The sequence below is a fragment of the Elephas maximus genome, chromosome X (assembly GCF_024166365.1).
Source record: "Elephas maximus indicus isolate mEleMax1 chromosome X, mEleMax1 primary haplotype, whole genome shotgun sequence".
In the NCBI taxonomy this organism is placed as follows: Eukaryota; Metazoa; Chordata; class Mammalia; order Proboscidea; family Elephantidae; genus Elephas; species Elephas maximus.
In genome coordinates this window covers 141,756,363-141,777,003 of record NC_064846.1, presented here as the reverse complement: position 1 = coordinate 141,777,003, position 20,641 = coordinate 141,756,363, and the positions used below count along the sequence as shown (strand labels likewise).

Genomic DNA, 20,641 nt, shown 5'->3' with positions numbered 1-20,641 from the left:
ATTCTAGATTTCACAGATGAAGATGATTTTTGCAGACGATGAGATGTTGCACATGGAGTTGGTTTAAGACTTTTGCTATGATATGTTGGGGTGAATGTGTTTTACAAATGGCAAAGACATGAATTTTGGGGAGCCAAAGGGTGGAATGTCATGGATTGAATTGTGTCCCGCAAAAATGTGTCAATGTAGCTAGGCATGATTCCCAGTATTGTGTGGTTGTCCACCATTTCATAATCTGATGTGATTTTCCTATGCGTTGTAGACCCTACCTCTATAATGTTAATGAAGCAGAATTAGTGGCAGTTTTATGTTAATGAGGCAGGACTCAATCTATAAGATTAGGTTGCATCTTGAGTCAATCTCTTTTGAGATATAAAAGAGAAAATGAGCAGAGAAACAGGTGGACCTCATGCCACCAAGAATGAAGAACTAGGAGAGGAGCATGTCCTTTGAACCCAAGGTTCCTGTGCTGAGAAGTTCCTAGACCAGGGGAAGATTGAAGACAAGAACTTGACCACAAAACCGACACAGAGGAAGCCTTCCCATGGAGCTGGCACCCTGAATTCAGACTTCTAGCCTCCTAAACTGTGAAAGAATAAACCTTTGTTTGTTAAAGTCCAGGTGTTTGCACTAGATAACTAAGACAAAATCTTTCTGGTATTCTCTGCTTTCGGCCAAGATCCATCTGACATTAACAATTTTATCCCTTCCTCCACATCCTCTTCTGAATCCAGCTTGTATTTCTGTTGAGGTACGGCTGCAACCACTTTTGAAAGATCTTCGGCAAAATTTTACTTCCATGTGACATTAATGATACTGTTCAATGATTTCCACATTTTGTTGGATCGCCTTTCTTCAGAATGGGCACAAATATGAATCTCTTCCAGGTGGTTGGCCAGGTAGCTGTCTTCCAAATTTCTTGACATAGACGAGTGAGCACCTCCAGCACTGCATCCCTATGTTGAAACACTAGTATTAGATATATTTTCTTTTTCTTCTCCTGGTCCTCTTTCTCCTCTTCCTCCTTCTTCTCCTTTTTCTCCTCTTTCTTCTGGAGTTTGGAATAACTCTACTTATTTATTTTATTGTTGTGAAAACACAGATAACGCAACATTTGCCAATTTAACATTTTTCACGTGTACAATTCAGTGGCAACAACAAATATAAATGAGTGCAATCATTCAATTTAAAAGCAAGAAGTAACACAGAGTTTCTCAGTCTAAAACTACCAACTTGTCAGAGGTGTTGTAACCCATAGCTGCAATCATGATCAATATCGGAAAGAAAAAACAAAATAAATTACAACAGAAAAAGGCAATGTAGAAAATATCAGATGGCAACACAGGTAGTAATGGTTCCTTTGATGCTACAGACCTTAGCCATCTCAATGTGTGGGAATGGAAAGTGGGAAATGCAATTGAGTCTACTGTAAATAAAATACAGTCCGTGAAACTTAATTTAGGAGCGATATAGGCACTGGGTTTTTGGGTTATAAGATAATGAGGAGCTTCAATAGCTTATTGCTGTTTATGAATATTCTCTCTGAGCTATATGAAACTGTTTCTAATTGGAAGAATAATTTGATTTGGATGTTCATTTAATTGACTTATCTGAGTCCAATATAGTGAAATCAATTTTGTCGTAACTATTTGGCTATTTACTAATCTAGCCAATTCACTCAGTAGAACCTATCTCTAGAAACATTATGATGCATTTAGTTCAGGACTAAATATGTAATAGGCACAATGTGAAAAGAATCTACATGCATACTAACATATAGTGTATCTGTTCAATTGGCTCAAATACAATTAGATATACCTACAAGAAAGAAATGTGAAAAAACACCATAGCCACCATGTTAAGGAAAATACAAGTGAGATAAGAATGAAATACTGTATTTAGCCATAGCTCACAAATTCTCAAGTGCTTTTGAGGTGGCTTTTCTGGGAGCCCTAACACAGCATTTAGCTACTACTGGCTTCATTTCTATTTCTAGGAGATAGTTACCAGGAGGTGGAATGCTACAGGGTTATTTTTGGCAAAAGTCCAGGTGTTCTAGATGTCAGTGCTCACTGGCAGTGCGTAAGTTTTATGAAAATGAAGAGCTGGAAAATTATGGCTCTGTGTTATATATAAAGTCATGTCACAGTTAGAGTTATTTTTCTCTGACCAGGCACCTCAAAATGCAGCTGTAATATAAGGGAAGACAAACTGGATTTAAAGCCAGAAGACTTACATCGAAATGAAATGCTAAAATTTACTAGCTGAATAACCTTGAAAATTACTTATGCTTCGTTTCTTCCACCAAATATTGTACGTGATCATTTCTTTTTACAGGATGTTGTAACAGCAATATTAGGTTAAACCATATGAAATTGCTGACATTTGATCATTTTTGTCTACAAAATGATCATTTCATTTGGGTCAGCCTATTATTTAGCAATAACAATGCCTTTATGGAATCTATCTTTGTTATAGACACTTTGCTAAGTGTTACGTGTGGTCATAGATTACAATGATGGCTTCAATTTTGCATGCCCGCCTGTTTCCATGCCCTTTGCAATGTACATTTTCTGTGCCCTTCTATCATGGGGGGGGGGCTGACCTGCCCTGCCCCTTGAGTATGGACCCATTATTTTGGCTAATGGGATGTTAGCAAGTGTGATCAAGCAGAGGGTTGAAATAAACTTTTGCACTAGGGCTTGCCCTTTTGTGCCTCTGTCATTGCCATAAGAATATGCCCAGGATAGCCTGCTGGAGAACGAGACACACATGAAATAGGGTCAAGGACAGCCTGTCATTCCAACCTAAGCCATCCTGGATCAACCAACATCCAGCCAACTTCTGAACTTGTTAATGAGGCCAGGCATGATTAGCATAATCAATCCCTAGCCAGCCTCCAGGTATAATCTGCTGGTTGTATATTACTGTGAGTTTTTGTTACATACATTGTTGTGGCAATAACTAACTGTTACAAATGGTTATTTCATTTCATTCACACAACAAATCTATAGGAACCAATGGACAAAAGAAGTCATTGAGACCCAGAGTTTAGTAAACTGCCCTGGGTCACATTGGTGGTTAGTTGTCATTGAGTCAATTCCTGACTTATGGCAACACCGTATGTGCAGAGTAGAGCTTCTCCATAGGGTTTTCACCGCTTTTGGAAGCGGGTAGCCAGGCCTGTCTTCCAAGGTGCCTCTGGGTGGGTTCAAGCCACCAACCTTTCAGTTAGTAGTGGAGCACTTAACTGTTTGTGCCATCCAGGTACTCCTGGGTCTCATTAAACCAAACCAAACCCGCTGCTGTCAAGTCGATTGCAACTCATAGGGACCCCATAGGGTTTCCAAGGCTGTAAATCTTTGGGGAAGCAGACTGCCACATCCTTCTCCCATTGAGTGGCTGGTGATTTTGAACCACCAACCTTTTGCTTAGCAGTTGATCACTTTAACCACTGCGCCACCAGGGATCCTTCCTGGGTCACATTACCAGCCAGTAAATGACAGAGGCAGGGTTTGAAATCAGGGAGCCTGGCTCCAGAGGCCATATTCTTAACAAGTACACTGAATGGCTTTATTCTGAGGAAGATGAAATGAGATTATTTCTTTGAAAGTGCTTTGTCAATGTTAAAGCACTCTAAAAATATAAGGCACTCTTATGAGGCTGCAACTCCTTTTCAAAGATGCTGTAAAACTCCAACTAAGTTTTTTCTTTGTCTCATAAAAAAAGAAACTCAAGGCAAGCACTAGATGATTTCAAATGCACCAGTCTTTGATATGCCAGTTACATAGGGAAAACTGATAAATGGTGAAATTTAACATGCCACCTTCCTTCCGAATCAGTGATAGACCGCTGCTATTTGCTAGGCAACTAGCAAGTAAACAGAAAAATAAAGCCACAGTTTTCTAGGCAAGTGTCATTAAAAATAGATTAAGTTTACAGTAAATGTCATCTGTAGCATAGATCATACCGACAAAAAACCTGAAGGGGAAATGAAGGCATTAATAAGATGTTTCTTAATTTTATGAGGCGTTACACACATCAGCCCACTGAACCAAAATCACCTAGGGGAATAGCAATGAAACAGGGCATTTATTCCTCAGCTTCCAGCAGCAGTGGCTTTTTTTTTCCAGGAGGCGTGCAAATACAAATGGTGCATAACAAGAGGCTGATTATGACTTGCAACTGGAATAAACATAAAGAAGAAAAGTCTGTAGACATTAATAGGCATTAGGTTTATGAGGTGTGACTTTATTTACATGGCACGTTCTCTATGGGTATGGATTTTTTAAGAGGCCACTCGATGTTTCATTTGCCCATGTTTTGAAATCCCCCAAAGTTGGTATTTTCTGGAGAACCCTAAAAATAGACTGCTGCACAGGGTGAAATGAGTAATGGGTAGAACCGGAATGAAACATGACTCTTGGTTGAACTGTGTAGTTAAGCTGAGCAGGGCATGACTGGCAGAGGGACTTCTTGATTTGGAAGGCTTTTGTCGGCAGTGTTTCTGTTTTATAAAACAGAGAAATGACTCTTTTAGCAGAAGAAGAAAGACAAATGGAATTAAAGAAAAGGAAAAAAAAAAAAAAACAGAACCCCCAAAGAAATGGATTAGGCCTAATAGAAAAAGAGGGTTCTGCTTTGGTACAGAAACCTATTGATTCCTAATTGTTTCCCAAAATTCTAGGTTTGTTTTACTGGCTCTTATTTTAATCACTTGTTTCTCTGATAATTGTTGCCTCATTTTCCTCTGGCTTTTGAATAAAAAAGAAAATTTAGGGGGAAAGGGAGAGATAATATGCAGAAGAGTTTGGTTTTGACTGTCTTTATGTCCTTTAGTATTCAGCTTTGACCATGAACCATCCATGCACTCACTCATTCACTTAATCAACATTTGAGTGGAATGATGGCTCTTTATTAAGGGATGGGCATACACAAACTCTGCTTAGGGAAAATGGACTATACTAGATGTGGATTTGAATAGCGCTTCTGCCTCCTGAGGTTTTTTTTTTTTCTGACAACTCTGCACTAGTAACATCTCATCATTGCTTTCATGTGAAACTCTGTGACACAGTCTCCCACTTGGTCAGATGATGTTGGAGCTTTGTCTGATTCCTGCTGAATTTGACCTTATTCACCCTGCTCCATTGTCCTAGCCTGCCAGTGGTCGTGAATTATGAGACTGTAATCTTCTACTACTATTTGCAAATACTTGTGTATCTTTAAAAGCCACTGAAAATATTTTCAACAGGCAAGATGACTAAAGCAAATAAAGAAAGAAACCAAAACAAAAACCCTGAAAAAAACTGGCACTCTGTTACATGGCTACTGGGCATGCAAATTGGTATCACCATTTTGGAAAACTGCTTGGAAATACATATTAAGTTGAACATGTGAATACCCTATTACCCATCAATTATACTCTTAGTTGTAAATGCCCATCAGAATCGTGTGTACAGTTTTTTCAAGAGACCTGTACAAGAGTAATCATAGCATCAATCTTTGTAATAATCCAAACTGAGGGCAGCCTATATGCCCAGCCCTAGTAAAGAATGGATAAATAAAATGTGGCATCTTCATATAATGAAATACTATACAGTGGTGAAAATGAACAAGCTACAGGTATACATCAACCTGGATAAATCTCAAGAACACAATATTGAATGAAATAAGCCAGACACAAAACAAATACTGTATAAGTCCATTTTCCTAAGGTTCGGAAAACAAGACTAAACAGAATTATAATGCATAGGCATAAATGGTTAGCTGGTTTGTCAAGTTATTAAGGAAAAAAAAAAGAAAATTTTTAACTCTGGGGTGAGGGGAAAAGAGAGGCAGTGATGAGTCGGACATGAGAGACCTCTGAGGTGCTGGAAATTTCTGTTTCTTGACCTTAAGTATGGTTATATGGACGTTCGCTCTGTGATAAATCACTGAGCTCTACAATTGCATTTGTACACTTTTGAGTGTGTATGTGTGTGTTTTATTTCACAAGGAAAAGAAATTGAAACAAACAAACAAACAGGATGTCATTAAATAGAATGCCATGTATGGAAGCACCTCCACAAGATTGCCTTCTGGTTCTTCTCTAGGCCTTTATTTAGCCTAAACTGCCATTAAGCATCACAATTTTTCAAATGGTTGCTTTTTTATAGCAGAAATATTGCAGATGAACTACTTAAAGTCTTATCTAATATTTTTTCACCATTATTATTTTGTAAGTACATAACATATTAGCCTGAAATTGCTAGACTGGAAACATATTTCTTCTAAAATTAAAGGCATTAACAATTGGTGGCTAAGATATATAAGACAATTGACTCATCTTCAGTCTCAGATACTTAAATCATAACTAAGAGCTAATCGTGAGGTGAGAGTCCTTTAACCACTTACAAATAAGCATTAACCATATTTCATCAATCCTAAAACACAGTTTTTTTCCCAACACTTCCGAAATCAGGGTGGATCTTATAATCAACAGCATTCTCAATCTCTGTCTGCCTGGATCGAAGTAAAGGTTTTTCAGAGAGAATTTTTGTTTGCTTTTGCCAGCCAAGTTCAGGTACTACCCATCTGAGACCATTTAAAATTAAATTATCTGCTTGAGTTTCTTTGGACCACACTGGTAGTGTGAATCCAGACCTCAAACCTGCATGAGTATTGACTAGTCACTCGAATTCTCTGTCCAGTGTCGTGGCTGAGATATTAAGTTTCCCTTGCTGTTCCTTTCTCCGTGGCCACTTAGAGAGTCACTTAGTCTTACACTGAGGCCTTGGTAGTCCCACTTTTATTCAGGGGCCTCCTGTGAGACCACCCTTCCACTCAATCTTGGTGTGTTTTTTCTCTCATATTGGTGCATAAAATCTTACAATCAGTGGTGTCTTCTCTTATACAAAATACGGTTCACAGATAATCAGAGATTTCTTTTTTCCAAAAGAAAATATTTACCCCGCAATTGGAAAGGAAAACCTGAGTGAAAGGAAAATCCATGTTTCATTTAGTTTAACCCATATTAAATTTGCTCAAAATCTTGATGTTAACTGCAATCAAATCTGCCTTTAACTCATGGCAATTCTCGACTCACGGTGATCCCATGCACAACACAGGTGATTGGTTGCAGATCAGACCTTGTGATCCAGAGGGTTTTCATTTTCAGAAGTAGATCACCAAGTCTTTTTTCCCAAAGTCTTGCTACATACTCCATATTGTTAGTAAAGTATCAGGTGCAATAAAACTAATGAACATCAGAAGTTTAGAAACGGAAGTGAGCAGTAATCCAAAGAACTGATGTTAAGTTCTATCGGTGATTGTCCTGGGGTGGGGGTGGGAAGAGCAAAAGCAAGTTCATTTTTCTAGGCTTAACTTTCCATCTCATTCTTTTAATTTCTACCTTTGACCAATGTTAGCCACACATGTTTTCCCCATTCTGCTGCCCAGTTACTGAGAAGACCCTTCCCACTCTGTCTTAAGCTGGGTTCTCTACAGAAGTAAAACCAGTGAAGTGTAGAAATATATACGTTAAAAAAAAGAGATTTATATCAAGGACATGGCTCACACTGTTGTAGAGACTGGAACATCCATGGATCCCAAGTCCATGGGTCAGGCTGGAGGCTTCTCCTGATTCGTGTAGCCGAAGGTCCCTGGTGAACCCAAGATCGGCAAGTCAGAGAGCTGGGCTGTTGCTCACAGGCTGAGAAGATTGATGAATCCCAGGATCAGCAGGCAAGACCACAGGTAAGCTTCTAGCTCAAGTCCCAAGAACTGGAGGTCAGACAAACAAGAGCCAGCTGCAGGATCTAGAACGAGCAAAAGCCCATGAGCCTTGCCAGAATGTTCACTTATAGTCTACGCAGGCCACACACCCAAGGAAACTCCCTTTCAACTGATTGGCTACTCACAGCAGATCCCATCATGGGGTGATCATACTATACCAAATTTCAACATGGAAGTGATCACAACATTATACAACTGCCCAACTACTAAGAATCACGGCCCAGCCAAGTAGACGCACAAACTTAACCATCACATACTCTTTCTTCTATGGTTTATCTACTTCTGTCAGGTAATTCCATAGTGAAACTGTGCAAAACGGTGAAACACTAAAGTGTATCTCAGGGTCATCCTGGACATTTGCATGCCAAGCACAGCCATAGAAGTAGGGAGTACTTTGCATTAAGGTCTGTCTGATTCTCTTCTATGCTCGGCCTCAGCTTGCTCTTGCTGAGTTGGGGCTGGCAGCGGAAACCTCCGCCATCCTTTGCAGACATTTTTCTACATTTCCTCCCCAGTTGGAGCAAAGGTTCCCATTGCCATCGAGTTGATTCCAATTCACGGTGACCCCATGTGTGTCAGAGTGAAATTTTGCTTCATAAGGTTTTCAGTGGCTGATCTTTTGGAGGAAGATCACCATGTCTTTCTTCCAAGGCACCTCTGGATGGACTCAAGCCTCCAGTCTTTGGGTTATCAGCCAAGTGCCTTAATCGTTGGCACCGTCCAGGGACTCCATGGGGCAAGGGTAACCAAGTACAATTGTTTGAGATGCTCGTTCTGTTGTAGTGCTTTCCACCTTATCCAAGAGCAGTTTAATACGGATATATGAGAATGCTTTATAACCTGTTTAATCTTAGTCCTCAATTTCCTGTTGTTGTTGTTGTTGTTGTTAGGTGCCCTTGAGTTGGTTCTGACTCATAGCGACCCTATGTACAACAGAACTCACTAAAAAAAAAAAAAAAACTTGGAAAGATACCTTGAAAACGATGCATTGTTCCATAACATAAGGCAGAATTATTAGTTCCATGTGCAAGTTTTGGGTTCCTAACTTGAATTGCAAGACTCTAGAAGTCATGAATTACATCTTTATAATGTCCCATGACCTTGTACATATAAGATCACTATGAGTTGCGGAATTGACTGGGCGGCAACGGGTTTATTGCCTTGTACAGTATTGGGCTCATATTAAGTATATAATAAAATTTAGTGTATGCTTGGAGAGCTGAAAAGCAAACATATGAAGTATAATTGTAAGAATGAAAGAACCAAACACCCGTAAGTGTGTGTGTGTGTGTGTGTGTGTGCAAGCGCACACATGCTCACCCAAGTACAAAGAAAAGGACACAGGAGCAAAGGGTGCTTCTGGGTTAGTCTTCATTATGAAACTGTTTTGGCCCTCCCAGGATTAGATATTACGGAAGAGCGCTTGGGAGGGGATTGGGAATCCTATTTACAATGCTTGCTCCAACCTATTCAATTCACAGCCTTAGCAGGTAATAAGAGAAGCCTCTGGACCATGTAAGGGATTGCCCAGGCATAGCTAGGTGCATTGGACATTTTATGTATTAATGCCAATCTCAAATAAATCATTTTTCTGGTCTGCAGTGGAAGGAAAGAGGATATTTCTGTCAATAAGTGAATGGAGGATTACTGACTTGCTGACCTTTCCTGACTGTGATAAAAGGTAACTTCTTTCCTTTCAGCAATACTTCAAAAATGGAAATTGTTCTTTTAAACGTACAGTGTGAGAATGAAGTAGGGAGCCAGCTATTATTCCATAAATAGATGGTGGCAGAGGGCACCCCTTGGGAAAGAAAGAAATTCTCATTAGGGCTATTTTTCTGAGAGCTGTCAGTATGCATGTGTTTGCATTTAAAGACTGGGGAGAAAGGAGGAAACAAGTCCTGACGGGCTGTATTTTTAAGATGCTATTCTTATTCTTGCAGCATTTAAATATAGTGTGTGAAATACGGCATTCCTAAATGCCTCGTGCTGTGTTTGTTATGTGGACTCTTCTGTCATTTTTCCCAATGAAGGAGTCAGGAATGCAAAATTGTTTTGCCCTGCATTGTTGGGTCCAGATAAGATTGGTAAAGAACAAGGCAGTGGTTTTCCCTTGACCCAGGAAATGTGACAGTTGCCTGGTATTTCAAAAATAAATGGTGTTTGCTTCTCAGGTCACAGGAAAAGGGAATGTGCTAATAGGTTGGACTTTTTGTTAAATGTGTCCAAGGGTCTTTTCAAGGTCTGAGAAATTTAAAGAAATGAGAAAATGATGAAGGATTTAGTGATATCACAACACTGAAACAACTAAAATGATCCAGAGGAAGTCCTGCCATATTATTTAAGTCTTCTTCTATCAACTAAGCCTTAAGGGAGCCTTCCTTCAGTAGCACCAGTTGTTAGAACCACTCTTTTGTCTTATGTCCTGGATGTATGTGGCTTCTCTACACAACTTGAGGACATGAGTCATGAACAGCAGGAATTTGGTATTATACCAGTGGATGCCTCTGGTGATAAACCAGTTTGTCTTAAGGGCCTGAGACCATCTTTTGTCATATAGAATCATAGAAAAATGTCCATCAAAGCTGAAATTCACATTAATCAATAGATCTTTTGGCTTTGGGTTTTTTTTTTTCGGGGGGGGGAGGAATTAAAGAGAAAAAAAAATCTCTCAAACTGGATAGTTTATTTAGCCCCTGGATGAAAGCTGTGGAGATGACAGATCATTTGATTGCCTGAGATACTTCGCACTAAGGACTAAGAAAATTATCCCAGCATATCATTTAAACATCTACATATTTGGCTTCCTTGCACGAAAAGACCAGTCCTTCCTTTGGAAGGTTTTCATCTGTGTCACAGGTGCACCTGAGATTGAAATACACATTGCACCAATGGATTTCCATGAACAAAGTCATGATCTTTTCTCAAAGAAATGAGCAGATTTGCCTTTAGGAGGACATACAGCAATTACTTTCCTTCTCTTGCTGAACTCTAGAAATCCGTGGGAGATTAGGTCCTTGAACTTGGGTTCAGTTGTCTGTGCTTCTGTATAACTGTTTTCTCGTGTGTAGCCACAAGGTTAGCCAAAGATGATCCAGGAATAACTATAACCATTAGGTTGACTTGCTTAAACAGTCTTGCAGGACAAGTCTTCAGAGGAGTTGATGAGTACTCTTTCACTCTATAAAATTAACGTGTCCTTCCCATGTGCTTGATTCTACTTGGATTTGATTCTTTTGAGCCCAAGGCAGCACTAGAGACCCATTGCCATCCAGTCCATTCCCATTCATGGTGACCCCATGGGTTACAAAGCAGAACTGCCTCACAGGGTTTTCTCGGCTGTAATCTTTACAGAAGCAGATTGCCACATCTTTCTTCCACAGTGCTGCTGGGTGGGTTCAAACCACCAACCTTTAGGTTAGTAAAAAAAAAAAAAAAGGTTAGTAGTGGTGCACAAATGGTTTGCACCACCCAAGGACTAGTGTGAAGGAAAAAAAAACCCTGGTTGACAGTGCTGAGTGAGTGCAGTATTGCTCCGAAATCTCAAAGAGAAGTCAGAATAGCAAAACAGAACAGAACTAGCATCCTTGGAGAATATATGTTAATGGTGTTCTCTGGAGTTTGCAGCACAACTGTTACGGGCTAACATAGATTGCCAATGCAACCTAGAGGTAAGAGTGGGAAGGAGCTGTCGTGAGTGATCTCAGAGATTTCCGGCCAGCTTTCACACCCTCCAATAATTACTTATCTTTCTTCCTTAGCATATGAATTTGATCCTTAAAAATTATATACACACAGAGGGGAGAGTCTTCATTTACTTGCATGCTACTGTGAATGAGACAACTGAGAACCATTTCTGACGGGGAATGAAAAGTTTTGGGCACTCCGGTGCAGGATGGAAAGCGTGTCAATCTTCATGTACTTCCATATTCTATTGTGTGTGCGTGTGTGTGTGAGAGAGAGAGAGATTTAGCACAATCTGAATATCGAACCTGCTAACAAAAGGGTGCTTTGTCAAGTTTCTCTTGGTTCCAACTAAAACTGGTAAAATCAAAACAGGAAATGATTAGGACAGAGGAGTGTTTCACAGGACACGAGGCAGCTTGACCTTACTAGGAACTGAGACCACCCACTCTTTGATTTTCCCTGGGTCCGACATGGTTCCTCTTCACTGCTTCTGTCTGTGCATCGATTTCATTCCTTTATTCTCTGCAGTTTGTTTTCTTTGCATCTCTGCACACACCCCGAAGTCTCCTAGTTTATGCGGTTTTACTACTAGCTACATGCAGAGACCAATTCTAAATTAATGGATGGGAGAAACAGAGGGCACTAGCTTAAGGCAGGCATCATCTCTAGTCTAATCACCTCTGACCAGGGATGCAAGGTCGTGTGGTGCAAATATGGCTGCCTGCCAAATCTATTGTTCTCAGAGAAATCAGTATGGGTGGAGCATAAAGCCCCAAATGAATCAATTACATCTACCCATCAGGTTTCTACTTTCTCGCATACCTGCACCGACCGTCTTATAGCATATATGACTAAATGACAAGACTGGGAAGATTTAACTACTGGATCTCCTTTTCTTGTAGAAAAGTTTCCCTCAGTCCTTACTCTGACTTTAACGTTGTATTTCCGTAAGTTGTAAACAATTCTAAAAATGTTTCAGTTCTAAAATAGATAATATGCAAACCGTTCCAAGTATATAAATGCATGGAATTTATACACATTTATACTCACAAATCAAAACCAGCCCAACTTTAGGAGAACAGCATGTCACATCCAAACAGCACAACAGTCAAATTTAAGCCAAACAGTGCTTTGGTTTGTAGGCCATAAAAAGTCTTAACTGTTGCTTCACATTTTAGGGCATTTCTGATCTGAAGATGTTATGCAATCATGGGCAGCAGTAGCTTGGTGTTTTTCATATCATACTTGAATATCCCACAGCTCAAATGCCTGGCTAAATATGTACTAATATTTACTGACTTTCTGAGACTGATGGGGAGAAATTTAATATTTTTCAAGCCTGAAAGGACGGGGGAAACTAACCCAAAGTATCCCATGTCCTGAAAGTTGGCTGGGAAGATATGTGCTAAATATTAAAGTATGCATAGCGAAAGAATCTGAGCGATGGATTTTCCACAATTCTGCATTATTAAGAAGCATTTAAAAATATCAAGGTCTTCAGAAAATATATATGGAATATTATGCCTCCATAACAAACACGAAACCCATTGCCAAGAGTTAATTCCGACTCACAGAGACCCCATGTGTTTGAGAGTAGAATCGCTCCATAGGGTTTTCTCGGCTGTAAACAGATGCAGACCACCAGGTCTTTCTTCTGTGGTGCCAATGGGTGGGTTCAAACTGCCAACCTTTAGGTTAGTAGCTGAGTGCAAATCGTTTCCACTACCCAAGGACCTTATGCCTCTATAAGAACCTCTAACTTAGGTCAAATTTATGCCACATTTGTTCCAATGGTGAACAGCACTTGTAGCTTGTAGTAGAATGAGAAACATATTTTTCATTATCATAAATGTTAAATGTTTTATTACAACCTCTTGTTTCTTTCAGACATACCACACATCTCAAAAAGCCACCACAGCAGTAAGAGCTAGATAATGTCTAAGATGAGTCCCCGGGTGGTGCAAATGGTTAGCATGCTCAGCTGCTAACTTTACGGTTGGAAGTTTAAGTTCACCCAGAGGTACCTAAGAAGAAAGGCCTGGAGATCTACTTCTGAAAAATCAGCTATTGAAAACCCTATACAGCACAGTCTACTCTGACACATCTGGGGTCACCATGAGTTGGAATCAACTCTAAGGCAACTGGTGGTTAATATCTATGAGGAATCACTTAAAAGTTAAAAATTGGAAAACTTGTTCTTGATGCATTACCACTGACTTACTCTCCAAAAATGCTTTGATACAGCTAAAGTTTGCCTGGAAGGGGTTGCCAAGTGTGATAACATTATCCGTGTCTTTTTAATTAACAGACAGTATCAAAGACCAGCAAAGTTGTGCTTCTTCTCTGGTTAACCCTTAACAACTGATCATTCATAAGAATCTTAAGTGTTCCCTGCTCAGGCTTTTAAAACAAGCCATTTCTCTTCACTCTTTCTTGTGAACTATATTTCTATTAAAAATTTAAATGAATATAGATTGATATCCATTTCTTATTTTAACTGTACGATGATACATTCAAAGCAGACTGAGGGGCAGTCTTCAGTACAATCAACACATATATGTAATGTTTTAAGTTTGACTCCATGGCTCACTGCCTCTCATCAATAGTGTAAGAAATGCCTTCCGATCTTCACCCATGCAAAAGTTAGCATATGTCATTTTTACTGTTGAGATACTGTTTTCTTAATTAATCCTTGTCACATAAAGAGGTTGAAGTATTCAAGGTTTCTGGTGGCTTGATGACATGATCTTCCAGAGCTTGTTCCAAGTTTCTTTTATAATCATTATTTCTATGAAGTCATTCAACTTGGAAATAATTGCTTGCCAAAACTGAAGTTCTCTGGTGAACAACTCAACACAGCTTTAGCTTTACAAAGAAACCATTCTTTGTGTGCTGTTAATCTTGGCTTAGAAACACCACATCTTATCCTTCCCACTTGAACAGTTCAGCCCCTGTTCTCTTATACTTTGGAACCATTAGACTTACTTCTAGAATATAAATGTGTGAGTCACCTAGCTGGTGACTTTGAAAACGGGTTTTCCAAGTAGAGATATATGGACCTTCTTGGCTCAAGGCAACGTGTTAGTTGTCAAAAAACATGAGGACTTCCTAAACATTCTCTAAATCTGCCTTCTATATTAAAAGAAAAAAAAAAGTCAGCGTTACATGGGGTTTTATTATTTACTCTTGATTTTTAACTTATCGGGATTAAGTAGTTAAAATATCAAGTTCCAATACTTGACAGAGGAGTTAAATTACTGTAAATAAATTAGGGCTTCCTTTGAAAAGATTATAAAGCACTTCATTTGAAATTTTTGCTTTTAATTTTATTTCATTTGAGTCTGCATTTCTGGAAAAAATTTCATAACATGAAAATTTGATTTAAAAAAAACCCAGGTATTCAGTGGGTAAGTCTACAAGATACAAAATAATTTCATTATCAATTTACTTTCTAATCAAAATGAGTTAAAAGCCATCAAAATGAAACACTGACATAGCATGGGCCTGACTTAATAAAACTGCTAACCAGCTACATGGACGTTCTGGAAAAGCAAATTGAAATTGCTTTCCTGTTTCATGTTCACAACGAAACCACTCCATCTCTTCCAAATTCCAAGAAACTGGGTCATGGATAATTACCAGGCAGGACATGTTTGTAAAAGTATTTTGCTCATAAGAATTCTGTACAAAAATCAAAATACTTAGACTGAAAATATAATACACCATCGAATTAGACATAAGGCCACATTGAAAAGATTAATTTCTAAAATTAGTCAGAAGGGTTGTGACAATGCTAGAACTTATAATTGTTAAATATGCATACTCTTACAAGTTTGATATGAAATATATCATAGGCTGACAGGCGATTTATAATGTTTTCTTTTTAGCAGAAAAAAATACTGTGAACCTCTTAAAATTTGAAGGTTCATATGAAACACGAAAGGAAGAATGTCTCCTTGACAAGAGTAGGTATTTCATTTTCCAACTGATTTTATCAACACAAGAAAGCTTACAAATGGTTCAACTACATGATTGTATTTATACCTTCAAGAAATTCTTCTGGCAAACATACAAGTGAATTTTATGGTATGTATAATTTAAACTGCTTCCCAAATATGCACATCATTTATATACACTAAAGAGTTTCTCATGGGGAACCTTGACCTTACCTTAATTTTATTAATTTCTTAACAGACACACACACACTCTGAAAATTTAGTGTCTCTTAAAAAAATGGAAGTAGTAAGGAAAGCTTGCTTAAACATACCTTGCAAACACTGAAAAATAAAAAACCAAAAACACCGTATCAAACCCTTTTGCTACTCCTGTTTCTAACGGTGTATTTAGAAAGTAGGAGACATGAGTCTGGAGCCCCGGTGGTGCAGTGGTTAAGGCCTACAGTGAGCTACAACTGCTACCAAGAGGTCGGTAGTTTCATTTCAAATCCACTAGCTGCTCCCAGGAAATTCTATCGGGTAGTTCTACTCTGTCCTATAGGGTCACTATCAGTCGCAATCAACTTGACCGCAAGGTTTTTGTTGTTGTTGTTTTTTAGTGCTGTATCTCCTTTCTGTGGATTTTAAAACAGTAGAACACAGCACAAAGCATTTTTAGGGCAGTGACACTATTCTGTGAGATACTGTAATGGTGGGCACATGACATTGCCCATTTGTCAAAACCTCTAGGGCTGTACAGCGCAGACTGAATCCTACTGTAAACTATGGACATGACTTAATAATGATGTATTGTGCTCATCACTCATACCAAATGTACCACAGGAGTGCAGGATATTAATAAGAGAAACTGTGCAGGGGAGAGGGGATGTCTGGGAACTTTCTATACTTTCTGCATGCTTTTATCTGTAAACCTACAACTGCTCTAAAAAGTCGAGTCAAAGAGACTCTATAAAGAAAGACATTTAATATTATTCCTTTATCACAGATTGTTTACATAACTCAGTTGCAGAGGATAGAAAGGTTCTTGGGAGAGAACTTGAAATAAATGATAAATAGTTTAAGACAAAAACAAAATAAGTGTGTCATAGTAAACACTATTTCCTGAATCCCTGGTTAGCGCACACAGTTGCATGCTCAGTTACTAACCAAAAGTTAGGAGGTTCGAATCCACCCAGAGTAGCCTTGGAAGAAAGGCCTGGTGAACGATTTCCGAAAAATCAGCCACTATACGTGTTTTCTAAATAATATATATTTTTAAAGGAAAAATGAGCTGAAGACATGTAATTTAGAAGCCTTGTCTACAGGGTCTACGCAGCAGAGAAGACACAAAGTCAAGCCACATCAGTGAAACCACTTTTATTTCTATTTTGTCCACATAAGTAACTTCATGTCAGCTAGAAAAATCATGAAATGAAGAACTGATCGTGAAACTGCAAACTCAAAACCACTGGAGTGAAAAACAGGTTTCCCCCAGATGATTGTTTAAAGAGAAAAAATAACCAGGATATCATGAATTCATATTTAAGTAGTAAACATGTCATATATTTTAAAATAATAAATATTGAACAGCGGTAGAGAAACTATAGCATAAACAGCATGAAGTATATTTTATTTAAGACAGATGAAATTTCTAGGCACAGTTTTAGGCATTAAAGAGGACACAAAGGCATAGGTTAGTGTGCGCTGCTCTGTACAAAAATACAGTCTGAATAAATTACACTGCTAGCCATATGATTAGACATCACTTACCAGTCAGTTCATTGCATGTTTAATAATATACAGGTACATGCTAATCCATATAGATCATTTATATTTCAAACACATAAGTCTCTCTATATTTATGTCTTTAAAATGTACACGCTGAACTTACAAAAAGCTAAATAGTTGTGCAAGAAATCCAAATAACTAGCCCTGCTGTGTACTTTATGCTCTCTGTGTGTGTGTGTGTATACATACATATGTATACATATATACACACAAACATATGATAAACAATGGGTTTATGGTTACCAATTTTGCTTGTAAGAAAACATCAGACAACCTAAAGCTGCAAAAACATACTATTAATGTAGGTGAATAATTCACTTGTGTTTATTCTGATAGACAAAACAGTATTTGAAATAGGCAACAATTTTCATGTTCAGCTGAGCTTCTTAGTGATGAAAGACTTCCAAATGTTAGTGGAGACAGCCAGATAGCATACGGCTCTTTACTGGGAAGGGGGAAAAAAAAGTCATATAAGAAATCTACTTTTCAGTAAAACTGCAGATACGTGTGCCTTAACACATTCTGTCACTTCCCACCTTGTCATATTGACAGAAAATGAAAATGTGATAAGTCTCAAGGTATGAGATTGGTCTAACAGCACACTGCATCCTCTCCTAGGACTAAGACAAGTGCCTCATTGATGTCAGCACCAAAGTACTGTTCTGTTCTTCTATTATTCGGGAATAAAGAGATTCTCTCACAACTGAGGGTATTTAGTAGTGGAAATCCCTATCCAAATATCGTATTTCTCATGCTGCTCTGACAATATGAAATTAACTGTAAGACAGTCTGCCTCGGATTTTACTATTTCTCAAGAAAATTGCTTCAAAAGATTCTATAATACTAATATCTTTCTGGAAAAGTTCCACTCTTCGTTTCTTACAATTCTTTACTGAATCATATTCTTCTATAAAGATTTCTCTCTAGGATGCATTTAATCACTTTTGCTTAGCATTGCTAAAATAAGCCTGGTACTTCATATTTACTTAATGATTCTATAGAAAATTCATATGTTCTTTTCAGCATTTGAGTAATAAAATAAAGTGTTTTTAATTTATTATTATTTTTGCTGTTGTTTTTGGCAACAGTTCTTAAGACAAGCTTAAAACCAGACTCTCTCTTTGGGAGATAAAGCAAATTATTAAATACTGTTGACATAATCCTGCTCTTAATGGAGTTTGCAATACAATAAATAGCACATAGGTGCATTTTAATTGACTTCTCCAAGGCTTCTTTCTGCAAGAGGGCCAAAACCAGGATATACTGTTTTCCTGTCTTTTTTTTAACAAAAATAACTTTTTATAACCTTTTTATTTGAACTGTATATTAGATATAAAAATATGTTTATGATTAAGCCATCCAAATTTGAATATGAAGCAGAATTAACACAAGTTTGCAGTGTGACATCATTTGTAAACTTTATCATTTTGACATTCCTTTCCATTTGAACAGTTAGAGTCCCTTCATGTAAGTGCATCACAATTATGTGCACAGATCAGTCAGCCCATCAGTTAACTTCAGAGGACCAGGTGATAATCAGATGAATTCTACTCCTCTACTGAGATATTTATACAAATCTATCTCTATTCTCTCTCTCTCTCTTTTTAATGACATTTAAAATACTTGAAAAAAAAATAGCTTCCTATTTTACTGAATTTTAAACAAAATGATCACCCTAATTGCTACACTCTTTTGAACTACAGTGCTCACAGAAGAATCATTCATTTTCAGCTTAACACTATTTCATTTTTCTTTTTATGAAATTCTATTAAAACTTTCCAGTGAAACAGTAGAGAACACGGAGCAAAAGCTTCAAGGTCTACGTACTTTCGTGTGGTAAATAAGTGTGAATACCAACCTAAGCGGCTTAACAACATGTACAAAGTTAGTGTTCAAACAACTTCACTAGAACAAATATCAATTTTATGTGTAACAGGTGGAAGTATGAGTAGGGCTAGGGAACAACTTATTACCATTTATGCTAATGGTTCACCTTCTATAAAAATAGTTAAGCTCATTACATATGCACAATTGTTTGCGGCAATGTTTGGTAAATGATTGAAAGGGTACTTAGGACAGAAGCAACTCATGCATGTTTCTTTCTAGTTGCCCCAGGGAAAGCAGAGACCCTCAATTTTCCCCCATTCTAGATATGGCTGAGGCACAATTTCTAACCACATAATGAAAAGCACATGTCTCCAAGTCTTGACTCCCTTCCCAGGGAGAGGCTGACTGCCAAAGCATAAACTCCCATTAAAAACAGTATTCTTGAAAGCGGAATGTGTACCATTAACCATTACATTCACAACTCCCGTTAGGAGCTCACTCAAGCAAATAACCAACTGCCAAAGCAGTCACTGGGTGGGATAAGCAGGGATGAGGACTCTAAGAGTGGAATCCTCGTCAGCGCAAAGGAACTTCTAAATGTTGCTTATGCCAGCTCCTCCCCTGCGGACAATAGGAGATTCAGGCATTTCTCATTTCAACTAGCTTCTCACAATGGTTGCTGTCATATAGACCCTTCACTCGTCAAAACAAACAAACAAAAATGACATGAACATATTGGAAGTTTGCAGCATTTGCCTATGTCTAATCAGCTCTCTTAATTTGTGCAGGTCCCTAAAATGGATGTAAAAGCTGGTTATGATGTTGACAGCCAAAAGGCAAAGGATATTAAATCAACTGAGCAAACTGCTTGAAGCTCCACAAGTGTTTTAGAAAATACTGAGTTAGAAAAGACGCAGGCATAATCCTTTTGTTGGATGGTTGGTTGTTGTTTTCCAAATTTGAGACCATTGGTTCTAGTAGTAGTCTTCGTAGTTCTTAGGGTTCAGGCAATAAAGGATGGCACCCCCGAATGAAAATATAGTTGCACCCCAGGCCAGGCCATAACCCCAATTGAACTCATGGTAAATTTTCAAGCTCACAGTTTCAATGAACTTGATGGGGTAAAGGACCAGGCTGCAAACCTGTAAAACAACTGAAAGAAAAGCAAATCAAAATTAGAAAAACGTTATTTCTAGGAAATTAAATTACATAAACATATTTATGAAAATTACTTTTAATTAAATACACATAAAAACCAACAATTTAGAAGCTCTGCTTATTTTAGATGGTACTCTTTAACAATTCTTTGTTTAAACACTCTTTCAAATAGAGTAACAATTACCTATTAATAATCAGTGAAGTACTCTATTAGTATTTGGTGAAATAATTACTGCAATATGATAATTTCTATGAGCATATAGAGCAGTGATTGTCACCCTTGGTTTTTACGCTGTTACACTCTGAAGACATACTTATCTCAAGGTGCATCATGAAATGATACAAAGCAATGAGTTTATTTCACTTCGATTTTAAAAATATATATATATTGGCAACTACTACTAAAACCAAAAACCAAACCCGTTGCCTTTGAGTTGATTCTGACTCATAGCGACCCTATAGGACAGAGTAGA

The 20,641-nt window shown here is 38.1% G+C and overlaps 1 protein-coding gene across 1 annotated transcript in view; it reads right to left on the bottom strand.

Moving 5' to 3' along the window:
• Positions 1-16,765: 16,765 nt before the first annotated feature.
• Positions 16,766-20,641, bottom strand: part of LOC126069178 (transmembrane protein 47) — a 33,159-nt gene continuing 29,283 nt past the window's right edge. Inside the window, exon 3 of the mRNA XM_049872214.1 lies at positions 16,766-20,163. Within this exon, the coding sequence (XP_049728171.1) occupies positions 19,985-20,163 (179 nt within the window). The 3' untranslated portion in view covers positions 16,766-19,984. The remainder of the gene's footprint in view (positions 20,164-20,641) is intronic.